Here is a 19,438-nt window from a genome sequence, read left to right as displayed (position 1 = left end):
CACAATTAAAAACATTGATTAACATACTTTTTATTTTTTTCCATATTTCACTGCAATATAACATTGAAAAATGATTAACAGACCGAAACTATTGTTCATTTTGTAAAAAATGTAGAACAGAATTGAAAACGAGTGAACACGAGATAGCAGTGCCTCGACGTCATTTCCTTTCCTTAATCAAATTTTAACTTTGTGGCATTTTCGGTATGTACAATAATGGCAGCCTTGTTAATGAATTGAAATTATTTTTGTTATTCTCTTTCGGTAGATACTCTGAAGTATCCGAGGTAATTGTTGAAAATCCTACGATCGAGATATTCAATTTTACTCAATGCTTAGGATATTAATGACGAGAAAAGTTATACTATCGATTTCTGGTTGGATTCAGTCTGTGTTATAATGGGTAAAGGTCCTCTCAAAACTTTTTATTAATGCATGTTGGAGCCATGTTCAAGTAACCTGACAATGCAAAATTGCTAAGCAAAGTTAAAGACAATTGCGGGTAAAGTGTTGCAAGTTTTTTGGATCAAGTAATCGATAGCGACATTAAACATTTTACTTGGTGCCATGATCTAGTAGACGAAGTCAAGAGGTTTTAAACGTTAACAAAGCTGATGTTTTGACCAATGATAATGAAGAAAAGTAATGGATTCCAAATGTGTTCAATTTAGTCAAATCAAAAGGTGTATTCAAAACTATCTTTATGGGGACTTCGGTCTCAGTTGTTGCTTTACATAATAAAGGGAAAAATCATTTATGGAATCAAACCTTTCTAATGAATAATAGATTTACACAAATTAGTTATTTATATTATATTTTGTTAGGGCTTTTAATTTTGTTAAATAAAAAAACGAGAAAAAAACAATGAAACTCAATTGATTCAAGTTATAATAAAATCTCCAAATAGTGACCGAAAATCAATTTGGTCCTTCCATTGAATTTTTTTGAATGATTTCGTTGAAAGTTGAAAATATTCACTCGAGACCGGATCTCAATTCGTCAAGAATTGTTAATCTGAAGATAGCAATATCAATCCAATCATTATATGATAAGACATCAACAAAGATTGTAAAAGGTGCAAAGCGACAATCCCACCTTCCGATAGCTAGCACGCCGTAAATAAAGGTTCTATTATTTTGTGGATTTTCCCAAATCAAAGGTCCACCTGAGTCACCTTGACATCCAGCTGAGCCCACGCCATTAGAAACGCAAAGACTGTAACCTGGCGCGTAATTCCACGGCATTTCATCGAGGCAATCTTCATCATCAAGCCTGAGTACAGTCGCTTCTCTTAATCTATATGGAAGATCGCCACTTTCAGTGAAACCAAAGCCCATCATCTTAACGGGAAAGCAAATATGTAGTGGTAAGAAGGGCCGTAAAATTATTGCACCAGGTCGAGGATCAGGTTTGTCCAAAAGTACAACAGCAATGTCATCTTTAGCATTTGACCATGGGATAGTTCCATAATGTGGATGCTTCTCGTAGGCTTCAATTTTGAATACTAGATCTCCTGGTAAAATCAGCGGTGTATTTCGATAGTTGGGTAAAATGCGCATAAGTGGAATTTGTGATTCACTAAAATGGGTAAGAATATTTAAGATTGAATGCGAGTTAATTATTGAAAACTTACTTCATGAGACAATGAGCTGCTGTTAACATGATTCTCGGTTCTATTAATGATCCACCACAGCTGTGATAGTATCCATATTTCGGGTTTCCGCCAAGTGGTTTTTGTATAGAAAGATAGAAAGGATATGCGCCTTCTTCGTAAACATATTGACCCCAAGCAATTTTTTCGTAGTATTCTGTTGATTCCTCGAACTCTGTTGATACAAAATTTGAATATAAAAACATCATCAAAATTACACTGTTAATCATTTCTGATTGGCTTTACGAATTCACGACTTTTAAAACTCAAAGATTAATAATGAAATGTGCCGAGTCTTAATTCAAGTTAAAACTAAAATCAATCCAATACACAACTTGATTAAAACATATTGATTCATTAATTAATGTTGAATAAGTTAACTTTAAAAAATCATAAATATCTATCCAGATTGATTGAAGGCGGTAACATGAATTCAATCTTTAAATGTGAAATCACAGAAATTAGAAGAAGACTTTCTGATAAATCATTCACCATTACATGGTTTTAATTGTAAACTATTAAGGCATTGTCCTCAATCACCTACTATCAAGTTAAAAATGTATGGGGGTAATATCGTAGATAAATTACTTTACAGTTATGAAATAATTATGAAGCTCTCAGACCTCGTAGGCTGATAGAGGCTAGATTGAGATACTTTTTATGTTAGAATTTTTTCTCTATGATTAGCAGTTTTTGAGAAAATCAAGGTCAAAGTTCGAAATTCAACTGACAATGATGGAAAACGAAACTCTCGTCGATGGTCAGTTCAACCTAAACACTGACTGGTTGTTGCAATATGAGAACAACTCAGTGACTTTTTAGCACCATTTTTACTCTGACAGTAGCCACAGATATTGCTTGAGCGTTAAGTGTCATAGCAAACCAAACAAGTCGTCATATGCGTTTTAAGAGCATTTTTAAGCCGCACGCTTGCAAACGCTCTAAACTTTGTCTTGATTTTTCATACACGCCATTCATTCCACTATCCATAGTAACCCCTTTTTAACCATCCTAGAATGATTTGCTTGCTATGTTGTCAATTGTCTACTGTCTACTACAGGGTAGTTACTGGAACATGTCCTTGCGTTCTTCGAGGATTTTCTTTATTTCTTATTTGATTAAGTTTATACTTTCTAAAAATAACCTTGAATAGTGGGGAAGTAATCAAAAAAATGTGAAGCATGTCAGCTTTCGTTTACGATGATCGCCTGGCATCTATTTCTGAAGTCGGTGGTCAGATCCGCTATCTAACCACAAGTGTATTTTTGTTGCGATTTCGATTATTGACCTTAACCAAGATAACCTCAACAGAAACGATAATTTTGATAGGGAATATTAATCATCAACTACCGAAGTTCGGGTAACAGACAGTGAAAAAACATGAAAATTTCTGCTGAGTTGATCAAGAGATAGCAAATGGCCTAAAACGAAGATAAAAATGTGGGTAGACAGCATTGCCAGCGCTTCGCAAAAAAAATCAAAAGGGCATATTTTTGTTTCCCCACCATTAAAGATTACATTTGAAGAAGAGATGAAGAAAATATTAGAAAAGAAACACAAGGCCATGTTCCAGTAATCACCCTGTATACCCAGTCTAGTGACACACTGACGCCATTCAATGAACGCCTAGAGAAATTGTCATATTTGGCGGAAATTTTGCGCTAACGCTCGTTAAAAAACAAATTAAAACAAAAATAATCCCAAATCTAGCTTCGATCCCACTCATTCAAACCTTCCTGTCCAACTGTCCTGTCTAACCATTGAGCTAATGCAATGAAATAATTTTAAATCAAGAGACAAGTAATGAATTGTATTCTGAAAGCGGACATTAATACTTTTGTTCAAATGAGTCAAACAAATGTTATTTTGCGTTAAACGCAACAAAACATTCAATGACAAATGATCTGGCGTTTTTGAAAAATATCTACAATAAAATACAATTCAGTCAAACCAAAAGGTTTATTCAAATCTATCTTTATCGGGTCTCAGTGTTAACATGATAAAGGGTCAATCATTTATGTAATCAATCCTTTCTAATGAGTAATAGATTTATACAAATTGTGTTATTTATCTTTTGTTAGTGCCTTTAATTTTGTATATTTTAAATAAAAAAACGAATGAAAAACAATGAAACTCAATTGATTCTAGTGATAATCCAATCTTCAAATGGTAACCAAAAATCAATTTAGTGCTAAATTCCAATAAGTGTCCATAAATTGAACATATTCAATCGTAACCGGATCTCAATTCGTCATGAATTGTTAATCTGAAGATAGCTATATCAATCCAATCATTATATGCTAAAACATCAACAAAGATACTAAAAGGTGTATCCTTACATGGAGAAAACCCGATAACTGCCACGCCGTAAATAAAGGTTTTATTAGTTTTTGGATTTTCCCAAATTAAGGGTCCACCTGAGTCACCTCGGCATACAGATGAGCCAATGGCATTAGTAACGCAAAGACTGTAACCTGGCGCGTACAGCCATGGCGCTTCATCGAGGCAATCTTCATCATCAAGCCTGAATACAGTCGTTTCTTTTAATCTATATGGAGGGTCGCCACTTTCAGTGTAACCATAACCCATGATCTTAACTGGAAAACAAATATGAAGTGGTAAAACGGGCCGAAAAATTATTGCACCAGGTCGAGGATCGGGTTTGTCCAAAAGTACAACAGCAATGTCATCTTTAGCAGTTAGCCATGGGACAGAATCAAAATGTGGATGCTTCTCGTAGGCTTCAATTTTGAAGACTAGATCTCTAGGTAAAATCAGCGGCGTATTTCGATAGTTGGGTAAAACGCGCATAAGTGGAATGTCTGATTCACTGAAAACGGGTAAGAATATTGATGATTGCATAACAGTAATTATTTAAAACTTACTTCATGAGACAATGAGCTGCTGTTAACATGATTCTCGGTTCTATTAATGCTCCACCACAGCTGTGATAGTATCCATATTTCGGGTCTCCGCCAACCGGTTCTTGAATAGAAAGATAGAAAGGATATGCGCCTTCTTCGTAAACATAACGACCCCAAGCAATTTTTTCGTAGTACTCTGTTGATTCCTCGAACTCTGTAGATACAAAATTTGAATATAAAAACAGCATCAAAATTATTGCACTGCCAATCATTTCTAATTGGCTTTATGTATTTTACATTCGACTTTTAAAGCTCAAGGTTAATAATGAAATGTGCCGAGTCTTGATTCAAGTTAAAACTAAAATCAAATCAATACACCACTTGACTAAAACATATTGATTCATTTACTAATGTTAAATAAGTTAACTTTAAAAGAGCATAAATATCTAACCAGATTGATTGAAGGCGGTAACAAAAATTGCATATTTAAAAGTGATATCACAGAAGGAGGATCTTCAAAATCGCCTGTTCTCGATTTCTGTTGAAATGATATTTTACAGACGCAAAATTTAATGCCAATTTCATAAAATAAATCTATTTTTAAAGCATGCATAGTTTTTGAGATATCGGCCAAAATATCTAAATATCACATAGTATTAGTGACCTTTTAAACATAATGAAGATACCGTCTAAGCCAGCTAAATATTAACATAATCAATGGTATCAAGCATTCTGAATAATATAGTGAAGGTTAAACAGGGTTGTAAATTGTAAAAAACTGAATTCGAACAGCGATTAATAAGTGTCTCTGTGAAAATATTGAAGATGCCGTCTAAGCGAGCTTAATCTTAGCGTAATCAATGTTATTGAGTATGTTGAATAATGTAGTGTTGATTGCAGCTTTGAAAAAATAGCCAAACAGATTGAAAATTGCAGAAACTGGATTTCGTTAAATTTTATTAAACGCCAATGCAACACCCTGTTTGGCTATTAATTCAGGAACCAAACCATCACCAGATTATTCAGTACCCTTAATAACATAGATCACGAATAGAATCGACTGGCTTAGCGACCTCTTTTAACGTGATAAAAATGCAACCTTCGAATCATAATATGATTTTTTCTTCCGAACGTGTTGTTTTATCGAGAAACGAAACAGATATTCGGAATCAGCACAAAAAATTATTGTACATTTAAAAAGTTCATTGCATAAAATATTCCAAGAGGAGATTTTCCCTATTCATTTACAGACCTTCCTTACAAATGTCTTCAACTAGACACTTTCTTGTTATTAACAGTTAACCAAAAGGTGTATTCAGAGCTACACTCCTGCCCATAATTATAGATACACTTATTTTTTTCATTTATTAGGAGAAATATTAATGTTAGGGTAAATCTGATTATTGCAATTAATTTTGGTTGAGATAAGGAAAAAAATGGTATGTTTAAATTTCTGGTAAGATTACTCATTGATTAGATAATCTTAAAATATTCAAAAGTACGCGCGCTAAAATTATAAATACAGTTCAAAAAATTCAATTTAATAATGAGTTTGAGCTCCATTCAATTTAACAACTTCGAATATTCGATCATTCATGCTTCGAATAAGGGTTTGCAATAATTCTGGGTCTAAATTATACCAAGCATTTTGAATCGCGTTCCATAATTCCGTAGCATTATTGTATTGAACATTCGCAGGATAAACTTGCCTAACCATAGTGGCCCACAGGTTTTCAATCGGGTTCAAATCAGGGCTACAGGCAGGCCAATCAAGTAATCTCACCGAATTATTCAGGAAAAACTCTTTCGATTCCCTAGAAACATGAATACGGGCATTATCTTGTTGAAAAATGTAATCACTCCCAGCATTATTTCGAGCATTAGGTAACAAATTCTCTTTTATCACTTCGATATAATCCTTTGAATTCATGGATGGTGTAATTCGAACTATGGGTAGAACACCATTAAAACTAAATGCACCCCAGACCATCACAGTTCCACCACCGAAATTTCGCTTTGAGAACACTTTTTTCGGGGTATCAATTTTATGCCAATAGCATCTTGATCCATCGGGGCCATCAAGATTGAACTTCTTTTCATCAGAAAAAATAACACTTAGCCATTGATCAGTCCATGTTATGTGATTCCTTGCGAATTCCATTCGTTTTTCCTTGTGGGCATCGGTTAATTTAGGTTTCGCCACCATTTGCGAATATTCATAGAGATTCGAGTCTCTAATCACTTTCAAAACCGTCTTATTGGAGCAAGGTAATTGCAAATCTGCGACAATTCTTTTCGATGATGATCCAGGTTGATCTGCTAATCGAAGAATACTTCTTTTATCTCGATCACTCAATGATTCACGGCGTCCAGATCGAGGAGTTGCACCATAATTCTCGCGCAAATTGACAAAATGCTGCACAACAGTATGGCTTCGACCAATTTCAGCAGCAATTTTTCTCAAAGATAGACCTTGTGAATGTAGAGCATTAATTTGGCCTTTTTGGCCTTCAAAAAATATGAGAAATACTAAAATGAAAACTAGATATTCAGAAAGAGGACGAAAAACTGACCTTAAAAACAACTTTTCCTGAACTTATATACATTTCGTATTCCTAATTAGTTAATTATAAACATCTGTATTTATAATTTTAGCGCGAGTCAAAAGCTCTACTTTAATCCAATTTATTTGATTTAAGCCATATTTCTCAAGAAAAATTTCCCAAAGCTTCAAAATAACTCTTTCACATACAGATTAACTTAATCCAATAAAAAAAAGCCAAGAAATATGTTCACAATTTACTAATTTTATTCAATTTCAACGAATTTTTGGTGTATCTATAATTATGGGCAGGAGTGTATCTTTATGCGGACGTAGGTCTCATAAAGAGGAAAATCTTTTGTGCAATCAATCCTTCATAATAGTAATAGATTTATGCCAATTGTGTTATTTATCTTTTGTTGAGCTTTTAATTTTGTAAATTTTGAATAAAAAACAAATAAAAAACAATGAGCCTCAAATGATTCAAGTGATAATCCAATCTTCAAATGGTAACCAATAACCAATTTGGTCCTTCCATTGAATTTATTTGAATCATTTCGTTGAAAGTTGAACATATTCACTCGGAACCGGATCTTAATTCATCATGAATTGTTAATCTGAAAACAGCAATATCAATCCAATCATTATATGCTAAAACATCAACATAGATAGTAAAAGGTGCATCGGCACATTGAAAGCTAACGATAGATAGCACGCCGTAAATAAAGGTTTTATTAGTTTTTGGATTTTCCCAAATTAAAGGTCCACCTGAGTCACCTCGACATCCAGCTGAGCCAATGCTATTAGAAACACAAAGACTGTAACCTGGAGCGTACTGCCAAGGCAATTCATCGAGGCACTCTTCATCAGTAAGCCTGAGTACAATCGCTTCTTTTAATCTATATGGAGGATCGTAACTTTCAGTGTAACCATAACCCATGATCTTAACTGGAAAACAAATATGAAGCGGTAAGACGGGCCGCGAAATTATTGCACCAGGTCGAGGATCAGGTTTGTCCAAAAGTGCAACAGCAATGTCATCTTTAGCTGTTGCCCATGAGACAGAACCAGCACCTGGATGTCTCTCGTAGGCTTCAATTTTGAATACTAGATCTCCTGGTAAAATCAACGGCGTATTTCGATAGTTGGGTAAAATGCGCATAAGTGGAATAAGTGTGTCACTGAAAATGGGTAAGAATATTAATGATTGCATGCAAGTAAATTATTGAAAACTTACTTCATGAGACAATGAGCTGCTGTTAACATGATTCTTGGTTCTATTAATGCTCCAGCACAGGCATGATAGTATCCATTTTTCGGGTTTCCGCCAACCGGTTCTTGAATAGAAAGATAGAAAGGATATGCGCCTTCTTCGTAAACATATGAACCCCAAGCAATTTTTTCGTAGTACTCTGTTGATACAAAATTTGAATATAAAAACATCATCAAAATTAAACTGTTAATCATTTCTGATTGGCTTTACGAATTTTACACTCGACTTTTGAAACTAAAAGATTAATAATGAAATGTGCAAATGATCCGAGTCTTAATTCAAGTTAAAACTAAAATCAATCCAATACAACACTCGACTAAAACATATTGATTCATTAACTAATGTTGAATAAGTTAACTTTAAAAAGTCATAAATATCTATCCAGATTGATTGAAGGCGGTAACATAAATTTAATATTTAAATGTGAAATCACAGAAATTAGAAGATGATTTTCTTTCGATAAATTATATTAAATTTCCAAGCTGTTACACAATTAAGCAAGAAAATATGTGAAGTTATCATAATTTTATCGTAACGTAAAAGCTGGTTGACCGTAAATGATGAGAGGAGTAATTAGAATGGAACGGGCGACTTCATTGCAACATTAGGTTCAGATGGATGGAATGGTTCATAATACAGTAAAACAAATCATGGGTAACGACTTAACATTCAAGAGTCGATAACAATTAACATTTCAACATCTAACTAACATCTCTAATTGTTAACTCTTACTGTTAAATCCAAATCCAAAGCATAATCATAAAGCATACAGCATTCCTCTTAAACATTTAACAAATTGAATCATTGTATCATTAAACAATTTCTTACTCGTCACATTGTCAACTTATAATCTTGGAATCTTGAACAATAATAAAAACAGATAAATTGATAAATTATTTCATTTAAAATTAGCACACAAGATGGCAACACCCTGCAGATTAAACAGGTAAATTTGAGAGCTTATGCGCAGGTCCGTAAATGCTCTTTCAAAGTCCTTTTTGGTTTACAACTAAATTGGTTCTTACTTTAATCTTACCCAGTTAGTTTCATTTAGGTAAACTTTGTTGTAAGTTGAACTTATTCCTGTTCAATTTGTTTATATACAATTAACTTCACAAGTCCAATGTAATGCTATTTTATCGTTTTTGTTAACATTTTTTTTCTGTTCTAATCACTGTGTTCTCATACGGATTGTCTATTCGTTAAATCAATATCAACAGTCTGAAATCTTTTTCATCATTTGATTATATGTCGTCGAATAATAATCTCGTTCAATCCGAGTTTCGGGTTAGTTTTTCATCTTTTTTTATCTTATTGTTGATTGATCTCTTTTGAGAATCATTTTTCTTACCTTTTAACTCTTGAATAATTGAAAATTTTATTTTAATTTTCACAGTATGATGATGGTAAAAGCCCATTAGCATTATTGGCTGAAACTTGTCGGAATATTGGTGTTGACACAACAACTAGTAAATTAACCAAATCATCCATTGATCATACCAAATCATTTTCATCAAAATCTTCAACTTCACCGTCATCTTCTTCTTCATCCCTTGAATCTACTAGGAAAAGCAATGATTCTTGTCGTTTGTCAGTTTCACCTTTAAGAAATGGATCAGATAAACAATCAACTTTATCTGTTTCCTCAAATAGCCGTATCAGTGCCAATTCAGTGCCTGGATCAAGTAATACTAACCTTGGCTTGAATGGTAATTCAACTCATGTTATTGTTAGCAATGGATCAACACACTCCTCTCCTAATTACACTGGAACCAGTGCAGGCTCAGTAAATGGTAATCGTGAACCAACAAAGTTTTCATTTAAGCCTTATGAAGATCATGTTACCAATAAAAGGACGTGTATTGAAGACTCTAGAAGTCATTCAGTATTCAACCATAATTACCCACAGCAGGTACAAAGCTCAAGATCACCTTTAAATAGTGATACCTACAAAAATAACAAGGATAACCAGTATAACAGTAATAGTGTGATTACCTCAAAACCCTCTGAATCAGTTTCTTCAAAACGAGAAAGTGAAACCAATGGAGGAAGCCCACCAACAAGCCACAGCAATGGTTACGATGAGACAAATAAAAAGATACAAAAGTATAATTCACTAGAGTCAACCTCATCCTCCATTTCATCTTCATCTTCAACACCCTCTATGTCTAACACTTCATCAACTCCATCCGTAGTATCAAAATCAACCCTGTCATCGTCAACACCAACCTCAACAACAGCATCCGTCTCTCACCAAACACCACCATCATCCAAACTCCATCAGTTGAATGTAGATAGTGTTAATAAATTTGTACCATATTCATCACTTTCACCCTACCTGGGCCTTCCACACCATCCACATGCATCACAACATGATCCAGCATCAACTGCTGCAGCCGCTGCCAGGTTAAATGCTGCTGCTGCCGCTGTGGCTGGCTACTGCCATTCACCAAGCGTGTGCCGTGATCCCTTTTGCCCAGGCTGTCGATTCAATGCTGCTGCCGCATCCAACGTACTAGGACAAGTTTCAGCCTGTGCCGCTGGTTGTACTCAGTGTTCACACGGTTCAATGGCTTCATCTCTTAATTTAGCAGCTGCCCTTCAAGCCAATTCACCTTACCTTCATGGTAATGCATTTTATCCGTTACTACATTCACCCCATCACCCTTCAAATCCAAATAATCCTTCAAACAATCCCTCAAATGTGAACCAACCTGGAAATGTAAATATGAATAAACTCAATACATGTAATTGGGTGGTAAATAACACCTTTTGCGGTAAACGATTCAATTCCGCTGAAGAATTGCATCAACATCTTCGCAATCACACCTCTTCTGATCCAACCTCAGTCTCTGCTCTTGCCTTTCTCGGTCAATATCCCCATCTTGATCCAATGTTAACAAGTCCCATCGCTGGCTTAAGAAGGACTGCTTTTGATCCAGTAAATCGATATCATCCGTACAAACCATTCACCAATTTACCAAATGGATTAGGAGGATCGCCCAACCTTCCACCTTCACATTCACCTAGATCCCAGATGAATTTGAGTTATCCTCCATACGGACCTTATGCAGGACGTTTGGGTCCACCAATTCCGCCTTAAGAAAAAACATTTTCTCTCTTATTTATCATTATCAAAGGTGTGTTTGTAGTCATTTAAGCTTTTTGGTTTGAACAAAGAAATTTTTTCCAAAAGCACATTTCGGTAAGAAACGGCCATAAACGAAGCTTGGTTTTTTATCTCAACATTGCAATTATCATTGATGTAATAGATCATCATCACGTCTTCAGTTTTGCTCACAATGGATTTTTGCTTCGTCAATCCATCATACTTTTTTTCATCAGACAATTCAATCTATGTTTTTCATCATCTTCATGGTTATTACTGTCATCATTTTCACCACCAAAAAAAAGCATAGAACTGAACAAGTTACAAAAGCATATTTAATATGTAAACAACCAACCAAAATCAAACAAGACAAAAAACAGAACTAACATGTTACACACACAAAGCAACTGTTTGATTACCTAAATTGTTTTTAAATTCAACTATAATTTAATTATTAATGAATGCGATTAATTTTGCTAATGTGATTCAAATACAATACACTTGAGGTGAAAGTTTTGGATAAAACAAAAATTAACCTTTGCGATTTTTTGCATTGTAAACCCAATCTCTTCTAATCTCACCCACTCACTGTTGTTAACCAAAATTTAAATTCAAGCTAAATCTGAAAGCTGATTTATTTTTCCAATTTGGATATTGATACATTTTTGCCTTACATCTCAATGAAGAGAGCAACAGATAATCAGTTGATTATTGACAACAGTGAAATCAATTGTTTAAGTGGTAAATCAACTTGCTTGTCAATCCCAAACTTTCAACTCAAATGGTTGTATAAAGACACACACACACACACAACAAACCAATTTGCAAGCAAAAAAAGTATAATATGCAAAAAAACGAAGCAACAAAAGTTAATTAAACCAAAATGATCATTTTGACAAAAAAAACAGTTAAATCAACCTTGTCATTCATTTATTAATTTTTTGGCAAACTCAGATCGCTGACCATCAATTTTGAGTCAACATTGAAAATTACGTTGAACCAAATGAAGGATGAAAACGGTCAAGATTATGTTCACAATTAGAGTCTTTGAGACTTGATATTGAAACAATTGATGATCAATTGAGATATAAACATTTAATCTCTTTTTTCCTGCTTCCAATTTACATTAGTTTACATTAATTAACTAACCACATGCAATAGTAATGTTGACGGTTTAGCATCAGCATAAGATTACAAATGATTTACAATGAAATTAGTGGCAACGGTTTAACATTACCCATTTACATAGCAAATGTTATGTACATTTGAAGATGGTTGACGAGAAGAAAAATAGAGACACAAGAAATTAATTTACAATTGTTATAAGTTAATCTTGCTTCTCTTCTTCCTCTGTCTCTCTCTCATCCACTTCATCTTCATTATTATTTATAAATAGAAGATGATGAAGATGATAATTACTGTACAAAAGTGTTCAACAAATCAATCTTGTGAGGAGAGTTAAGATGTTTTATTAATACGTTGCTCATTTTTCTTAATGGTGCTTAAAGGAATCTGAAAAAACTGGTGACATCCCAAAGACATTTATGATCTCTTCTTGTTTCTTTATCACCCTCAGTTCCATCATCAGCTTCATCAGAATCTTGAGCTTCTTCTTTTATCATAATTCCTTCTTTAATCCAAAAATAAAGTCTTGAGTAACTAGCAATTTTGTTGACAATCAAAAAAACCCTAGATTTCAAGGAATCTCAATGGTTAACTCTTAATCCTTGCTCCTTGTTAGTCATTAACTCTGCTTTTCTCATTAACTGCAACAGATAACAATTAATCGACGTAACAAGAAATTAACTGAACAAAAAGTGGATTGCTATTAATAGCACAAATTGGCTTTAAAATTCAAGTTGAATATAATCTGTTGAAAGGCAAAACAGGGAAGAAAGCTTTCCAAATATTCACCAACAAATGATGGATAACAACCCAGAAATCATGTTCATAATAACATGTAATAAGTAATGAGCTGTTGTGTGTAAACACGTTCAAGTATCAAATGTTAATTCACATTTAATGCAATTAAAGGCAAAAGATTGGCTTCCAAAATGATATTGCAATAGAAACGGAATTTAAATTTAACAATAATAGGATTTTGCCGTTGCAATTTAATATGTTATTAATGGTGGTATTAAGATGATGAGGCGTCGACAGTAATCAGGTTTATAAGTCATGTTGTTGCTTGAAATGTTTCATATGGTTTCATTGGTTGTTCATCTAATGCTTACAATATTAGAAACAGTTTATTTGTTGGTAATTTTTATATTTTTATGAATACAAATTACAAAAAAAGACTCAAAAGATTGATTCTTGTTTTGATTCACTCTTCAAAAGGTACAAAAATTGTTCAACTGGCATAATAAATTGATCCAATTTGATTGTGTTTGAATCATTTTGTATCCATTGAAGGTTGAACACATTCAATCAGAATCGGATCTCAATTCATCACGAGATAATCTTAACATAGCTGCATCAATCCAATATAAATACACTGAAACATTAACATAGGTAGTCATGTCTGACTGGCGACAGGGATCGGGTCCGCCAGTTAGAACACCATAAAGATAGCTTTTACCATTTTGTGGGTTTTCCAGAACTAAAGGTCCACCTGAGTCACCAGAACATCCAGCTGATCCAATGCTATTAGAAACACAAATATTGCTGATTGGAATGTAGATAGGATATGGCAAGACATCGAGACACTCTTCATCACTAAGCAGGAAAACAGTCGCATCTTTTAATCTATACGGATAATCACCACTTTCAGTGTAACCATAGCCCATCATCTTGACTGGTAAACAACGATGAAGTGGTATAATAGGCTTCAGAAGATTTACACCAGGTCGAGGATCATCTTGGTCCAAACGCACAATAGCAATGTCATCTTTAAATGGAAATATACCCTGATTAGCCCCTGGATGTATCTCATAGTCTTCAATTTTGAAGACTAGATCGTTAGGTAAAATCAGCGGTGTATTTCGATAGTTGGGTAAAACACGATATAGGGGAATATGTGAGGTACTAAAAATGGGTTAGGTTTTTTACGAATACATTCAAGTGTTCATTTAAAACTTACTTGACAAGACAATGAGCTGCTGTTATCATGAGTCTCTTGCCCAGCAATGCTCCACTACAGACGTGAACGTATCCTTCTGTTGGACTGAGAATTGGATATTGAATTGAATAATAAAAGGGATAAGCACCTGGTTCGTAAACATATCGACCATAAGCAATTTTCTCGTGGTACTCGGTCTCGGTTGTATTCTCGACCTCTGTCGTTGATACAAAATTTGAATATAAAATTATCATCAAAATTACAATGTTGATCATTTCTGACAAGTTTAATTAAACTGTAAACACTCGACTTTTAAAACTAAAAGATTAATAATGAAATGTGCAAATAATCTGAGTCTCAATCCAAGTTAAAACTAAAATATAATATAACCAATACAACACTCGGGAAAACATATTGATTTATTAATTAATGTGTGAGAAGTTAACTTTAAAAAGTCATAAATATCTATCCAGATTGATTGAAGGCGGTAACACAAATTTAATATTCAAATGTAAAATCAAATAAATTAGAAGATGATTTTCTTTCGATAAATTATATTATATTTCCAAGCTGTTACACAATTAAACAAGAAATTGTGCAGTTAATAGAGACTAAGTTAAAGGTACTGTTAAAGGTAAGCTTTTTGGTTTGTAAGTTTCAATATTGTCGATGAATTTGTCCAATCCAGTCCTGATCCATGAAAATAAGAGGAAAATATCATGCTATTAGGTGTAAATGCTTAGATCAAGATCCACGATTCAATAGCATCAAAGCAGCATCCACGGGATACTCTCTTGTCTCTATCATCATCATTCCTTGGCTTTCTGTCCTAAAGAAGAAAAAGAATGTGAAAATAAGGTTTCAAGTGGAAACAGTAAATGTAAGCTTCTCTTTAACCATCATCATCATCATCATCTTCTTGAGACATGAGAATTGATTGATGAGACTCGGAAAATCGATTAATCGGCTGCATAAAAAAAACGAGGAAAGGTTAGTCTTATTTTCAACTAGAATGAGGATGATGATGATAAAGGAGAAAGAAATGAGGTTAAAAAGAGTCTTTTTGGACAACTCACAAAATTAATTGAGCTTCATAATCATTTGCGAGCATCTTTCCTCGTTTTACCTCCTTTTAGTCTCATCCTTCTTAGGTGCCAAATATTTGCTTCAGCTTTTCATTAACTTTTGCTTCTCCATCAGGATAAATAATCCTTTTTACTTATCTCCATCATTTATAGCATTTACCAAGCTTTAACTTTCTCCATCGACTAATTTATTCATCGTTGGTTGCAGTTGTTGTTGATGTTTGCCAGTTGATTATTAATTATTTTATTTTGTTCCTTTGCTTTTCGTTCTCGACTTCGTCATCATTCCTGTGCTTTTCATACTTGCGAGGTGACACTTTTAGGATACCAAAAAGATCTTGCAAATAACTTGCAGCATCATTTATCACTTGATAGTCAGTTGAACAATCCTGACCTAAAAAAGAGTAGAAAGACAAATATTTATCAACATTTAGCTATCAATGTGTATGCATTTGTTGTGTATCAATTTGTATCAATAAAGTAATTACTTGAAATAAAGTTTACAAGGTTAGTGTACCAATAGAAATCAGATTAATATTAATTTCCAATCATTTTAAGATGATCAATAATGTACACTTTGATCACCTTTAATCAATCAAATGGCATGAAAGGCAAGAGTTGAGGAACACTTAATGGAATCTTTCATTTCAATTGAGAAAACATAAAAAATGAGAATTCATTTTTTATCATTACAATTCTTCATCTCTTTAAGTCTAGCCCATTGAGCTTCCATATTATATTATCATTTAAAAGGAAATGATAAAGCTGATGTTGATGATGATGATGATTTCCACCTTAATTTGGGCTATTTTTCTTTCTATATTGATCAAAATGGCATAGATTTGTTTTCTTCTTCTTATCCTTTTTTTACTGAAAGACAGAATTGACGATAAAAATCATTTTCTGTCAAATTTTATGTACAACGCTCAACAAGATATTGAACAAGACAAAGGAATGATCATGATGATGGTTCAATGGCATGATAATAGTGACTTAATAGGCAAGGAAGATTTTACCATCATAATCTTCATCATCTTTTATCATTCGAAAGGAGAAGAAGAAGAGTTGAACAAGTCATTTACAGTGTATTAAAGGAAGAGAAAAAGTGAAGGAATAAGGTTTTTTCTTCCTCTTCTCTTCTTTTGGCTTCCCTCTCCTCTCTCTGGTTCCAACAGTTTTTCAGGTTGATTGGTTGATGATGGCCAACAAGATGATGAGCATATTGCTGTTGATGTTGTTGTTATTGCTGTTGATGATGTTGATGTTATTGTTGAGGAGGAGGAAGATGTTGATGAAGAAGCAAGAATAGAGTGAAAAAGTGGTAATAAAAGGCGATGTTATCCAGTCTCTGGTAATCACTGTAATTTGTCATCATAATGGGAATACCATGAGAATAGATGAAGCTGAAGAAGAGAGAGAAAAAAATGAGAATGAGTAGACCATCAAGTTATAAAGAAATATGTCTTATAATAATGATAATGATGATGATAGCAATAATAATATAAATATCTATTCTGGATCATAATAAGAGTCAAGTAAGAAAAAAAAGATGAGATAATGATGAGGAAAAGATGATGATTGGGGAAGATTTTATGAAGAGATTTAACCAGCATCTTGGGACAACTTACTACGGCAATCATCATCAAGATTATCGTCTTCATTTCCAGCTTGCTTTGCTTTCCTTAATTTCTTCCATGGACACTTTGTCTTATTCGCAGTTCATAATTGAATGAAAAAGGAAAGATGATGGTGATGATGAGAAGGAGGAGGAAAAGGAAGAAAAAAAGAGGAGTAAAGAACATCTCAAATCAAGTTAAGTGTTTGAGTCAATGTTTACTCACAAGATCATGTTCAACTTAATAGTTGATCATCAACATCTTCATTCTTCTTTACTCCAGCAATATTATATCATCTTCACTATCACTTGGTTAATCCGATCCAGAGTCACACTGATCTTTGCTTATTATTGTTTCCCTTGTCTTGTCAACTCCTCCTTCATCATTTAAACCAACCGATAATTAGAATTAATGGTTTTTTCATTTAATTGTTGTCTTCAGACCATTCTATTGATAATAAAAAAATCATTATTACATTATTTTCACAATTAAAACAAATAAAAGCCAATTTAGCCTATTCTTACTTTATGTTAAAAGCTTCCATTTACCATGTTTGCTTGTAATACACAGGCAGTAACCATTGGAAGGCTCCAGTTTGGTAGCTGAAAGAGAAAGGAGTTTTGTTAGTTTAATTTGATTGTTGTTTAAATACATGTGTGTGGCTATTCAAATACAATTATTTAATTGTGATTCAATTAAACAATTTTTTAACCATTAGTTGGTCTTTAAACTAGAAGCCTCTTCTTTACAAGTTAGGCTCTAATATGACAAAAAAATAGCAACTCTGTCTTTACTCCATTACAACAGGAAGGTTAAATTTTTGTCAGAAACAATTCGATTCTCACTCTAATTGCATTAAATTAATTAAATTGAAATTAATTGACTTTACCGGATAATTAGTTATCACTATTAATCTTCATCATTTCATAAAAAGTGTCACCAAGACTTTATCCATGTAAATTGTATTAATTAGGCAATCAAATTGAGCGAACCTTTCCTTTTCCCTGGCTTTAAGTCAAGATTTGCAAATTTAAACCAAGTCAGTTTCCAATTGAAATACAACACTTTACTGGTAATGTTGACAAGACCAAGATTCCTAATAGTACTAATTAGACATTAAAAAAAGTAAAAGCAATAACAACAACTGTTAAATTTAGTAAATTAATTGCCACCATAAGACCTACAAAAAACAAGATCAAACACAGCAAATAATTGAATCATCATACCAATGGTTAAATAGCATAGATAAATAGGAAACAAACACTAGAAATTAGGTTGACAAATAAATTGTTAATTACACAGTAAAAAACCAAGACAAAAAGCAATTAAAAAACAAAACAAAACGCTTTCAAAACAATCAAAAGATATAAATTGATCAAAAGATATGCAATAAATTGATCACAAACAAATCAATAAATACAGATACATAACCCGATCCCTTAATGAGTCCAACAACATTTAAGATGACCAAAGCGCCAAATTTAAATAAACTTAATATTATCAAATAATCATTTCTTGCGTTTGTAATTACTAAAGTAGAGAAAAAGACAGTTAATCAATTGAATTAAATTAAATAGAGTTTAATTCTGATTGATTTGAACGCGAAAACAACATTCAATTCAATTTGGTTAAAATAATAACCCAAAAAACAGAGGAAAAATGTTTTCATAATTTCATAAAAGAAAATGTTTTTGCCATGAAAAAAAGGAAAATAAAAAAAACAATTTCTTTTGGATGAATAAAGATGAAGATTGAAGATGAGAGTCTAGTAAATATTTGGGTAACAGAGAGACAAAACTAAAGGTCTTCCAAATGATCATCTCAATATTTGTTGACATGTTGATATGAAGATTATTGAAGCAAATCAGATTGTTGAAATGGAGGAAAGTTAATAACAATATGATGTACAGATGTAGATAAAAATGCTGTCATCATTTACCATATCGTTATTGCTGTTTACCATCCTCATCAGCTTCATCAACTTGATCATTTGTCTTTACTAATGTATTAATAACAACCGTAAAAGTTGACAAAAAATTGGGTAAAAAATAAAAATAAAGTGTCACTTTTTTTACGGTAAAAGTCACCAACGGTTGAAGTGAATGAACATGGAAAAGAAGAAATGATTTAATTGAAACAAATTTCAATTTGTAACCTCCATTGAGTTTGATTAAATTAATCAACATAAATGAAGGAGAAAATAAAAGTGAAAATATAAACATCATTAATCACAATTA

At 33.1% G+C, this 19,438-nt stretch overlaps 5 protein-coding genes and 1 long non-coding RNA gene across 7 annotated transcripts; 1 reads left to right on the top strand and 5 right to left on the bottom strand.

Annotated features, from left to right (window-relative positions):
- Positions 1 to 813: 813 nt before the first annotated feature.
- Positions 814 to 2,000, bottom strand: LOC107363831 (chymotrypsin-2-like). The gene is made up of 2 exons (XM_015931099.3): positions 1,634 to 2,000; positions 814 to 1,578 (listed from the first exon to the last, which is right to left on the bottom strand). The coding sequence occupies exons 1-2, from the start codon at positions 1,879 to 1,881 to the stop codon at positions 975 to 977; spliced, it is 852 nt and encodes a 283-aa protein (XP_015786585.1). The 5' UTR covers positions 1,882 to 2,000; the 3' UTR covers positions 814 to 974.
- Positions 2,001 to 3,714: 1,714 nt separating this feature from the next.
- On the bottom strand, positions 3,715 to 4,937 carry LOC107367219 (chymotrypsin-1-like). The gene is made up of 2 exons (XM_015934902.3): positions 4,537 to 4,937; positions 3,715 to 4,481 (listed from the first exon to the last, which is right to left on the bottom strand). The coding sequence occupies exons 1-2, from the start codon at positions 4,785 to 4,787 to the stop codon at positions 3,878 to 3,880; spliced, it is 855 nt and encodes a 284-aa protein (XP_015790388.1). The 5' UTR covers positions 4,788 to 4,937; the 3' UTR covers positions 3,715 to 3,877.
- Positions 4,938 to 7,539: 2,602 nt separating this feature from the next.
- On the bottom strand, positions 7,540 to 8,739 carry LOC107371690 (clotting factor G beta subunit-like). The gene has a single exon (XM_089268465.1). It carries the CDS (start codon positions 8,268 to 8,270, stop codon positions 7,635 to 7,637), a length of 636 nt encoding a protein of 211 aa, XP_089124591.1. The 5' UTR covers positions 8,271 to 8,739; the 3' UTR covers positions 7,540 to 7,634.
- Positions 8,740 to 9,381: 642 nt separating this feature from the next.
- LOC107367207 (uncharacterized) lies at positions 9,382 to 12,352 on the top strand. The gene is made up of 2 exons (XM_015934891.3): positions 9,382 to 9,617; positions 9,727 to 12,352. Exons 1-2 carry the CDS (start codon positions 9,579 to 9,581, stop codon positions 11,431 to 11,433), a joined length of 1,746 nt encoding a protein of 581 aa, XP_015790377.1. The 5' UTR covers positions 9,382 to 9,578; the 3' UTR covers positions 11,434 to 12,352.
- A 1,086-nt stretch (positions 12,353 to 13,438) lies between these two features.
- Positions 13,439 to 14,918, bottom strand: LOC149093966 (chymotrypsin-2-like). The gene is made up of 2 exons (XM_089268264.1): positions 14,522 to 14,918; positions 13,439 to 14,466 (listed from the first exon to the last, which is right to left on the bottom strand). Exons 1-2 carry the CDS (start codon positions 14,773 to 14,775, stop codon positions 13,866 to 13,868), a joined length of 855 nt encoding a protein of 284 aa, XP_089124390.1. The 5' UTR covers positions 14,776 to 14,918; the 3' UTR covers positions 13,439 to 13,865.
- A 60-nt stretch (positions 14,919 to 14,978) lies between these two features.
- Positions 14,979 to 18,579, bottom strand: LOC107370737 (uncharacterized). Of its 2 annotated transcripts, none has more exons than XR_016199133.1 (8): positions 18,428 to 18,579; positions 18,091 to 18,306; positions 17,726 to 17,803; positions 17,427 to 17,648; positions 17,214 to 17,292; positions 16,074 to 16,988; positions 15,577 to 15,979; positions 14,979 to 15,467 (listed from the first exon to the last, which is right to left on the bottom strand). It is a non-coding gene; the product is annotated as an uncharacterized LOC107370737 (long non-coding RNA). The 2 variants fall into 2 exon arrangements; XR_016199134.1 differs by having other exon boundaries at positions 14,979 to 15,329; positions 16,668 to 16,988.
- Between the last annotated feature and the right edge of the window lie 859 nt (positions 18,580 to 19,438).

The sequence above is a fragment of the Tetranychus urticae genome, chromosome 2 (genome assembly GCF_039701765.1).
Source record: "Tetranychus urticae isolate SD_2017Ah chromosome 2, NJAU_TeUrti_SD_1.0, whole genome shotgun sequence".
Lineage (NCBI taxonomy): Eukaryota > Metazoa > Arthropoda > Arachnida > Trombidiformes > Tetranychidae > Tetranychus > Tetranychus urticae.
The sequence above is the reverse complement of the archived record's forward strand: the minus strand, read 5'-3'. Positions and strand labels throughout refer to the sequence as shown.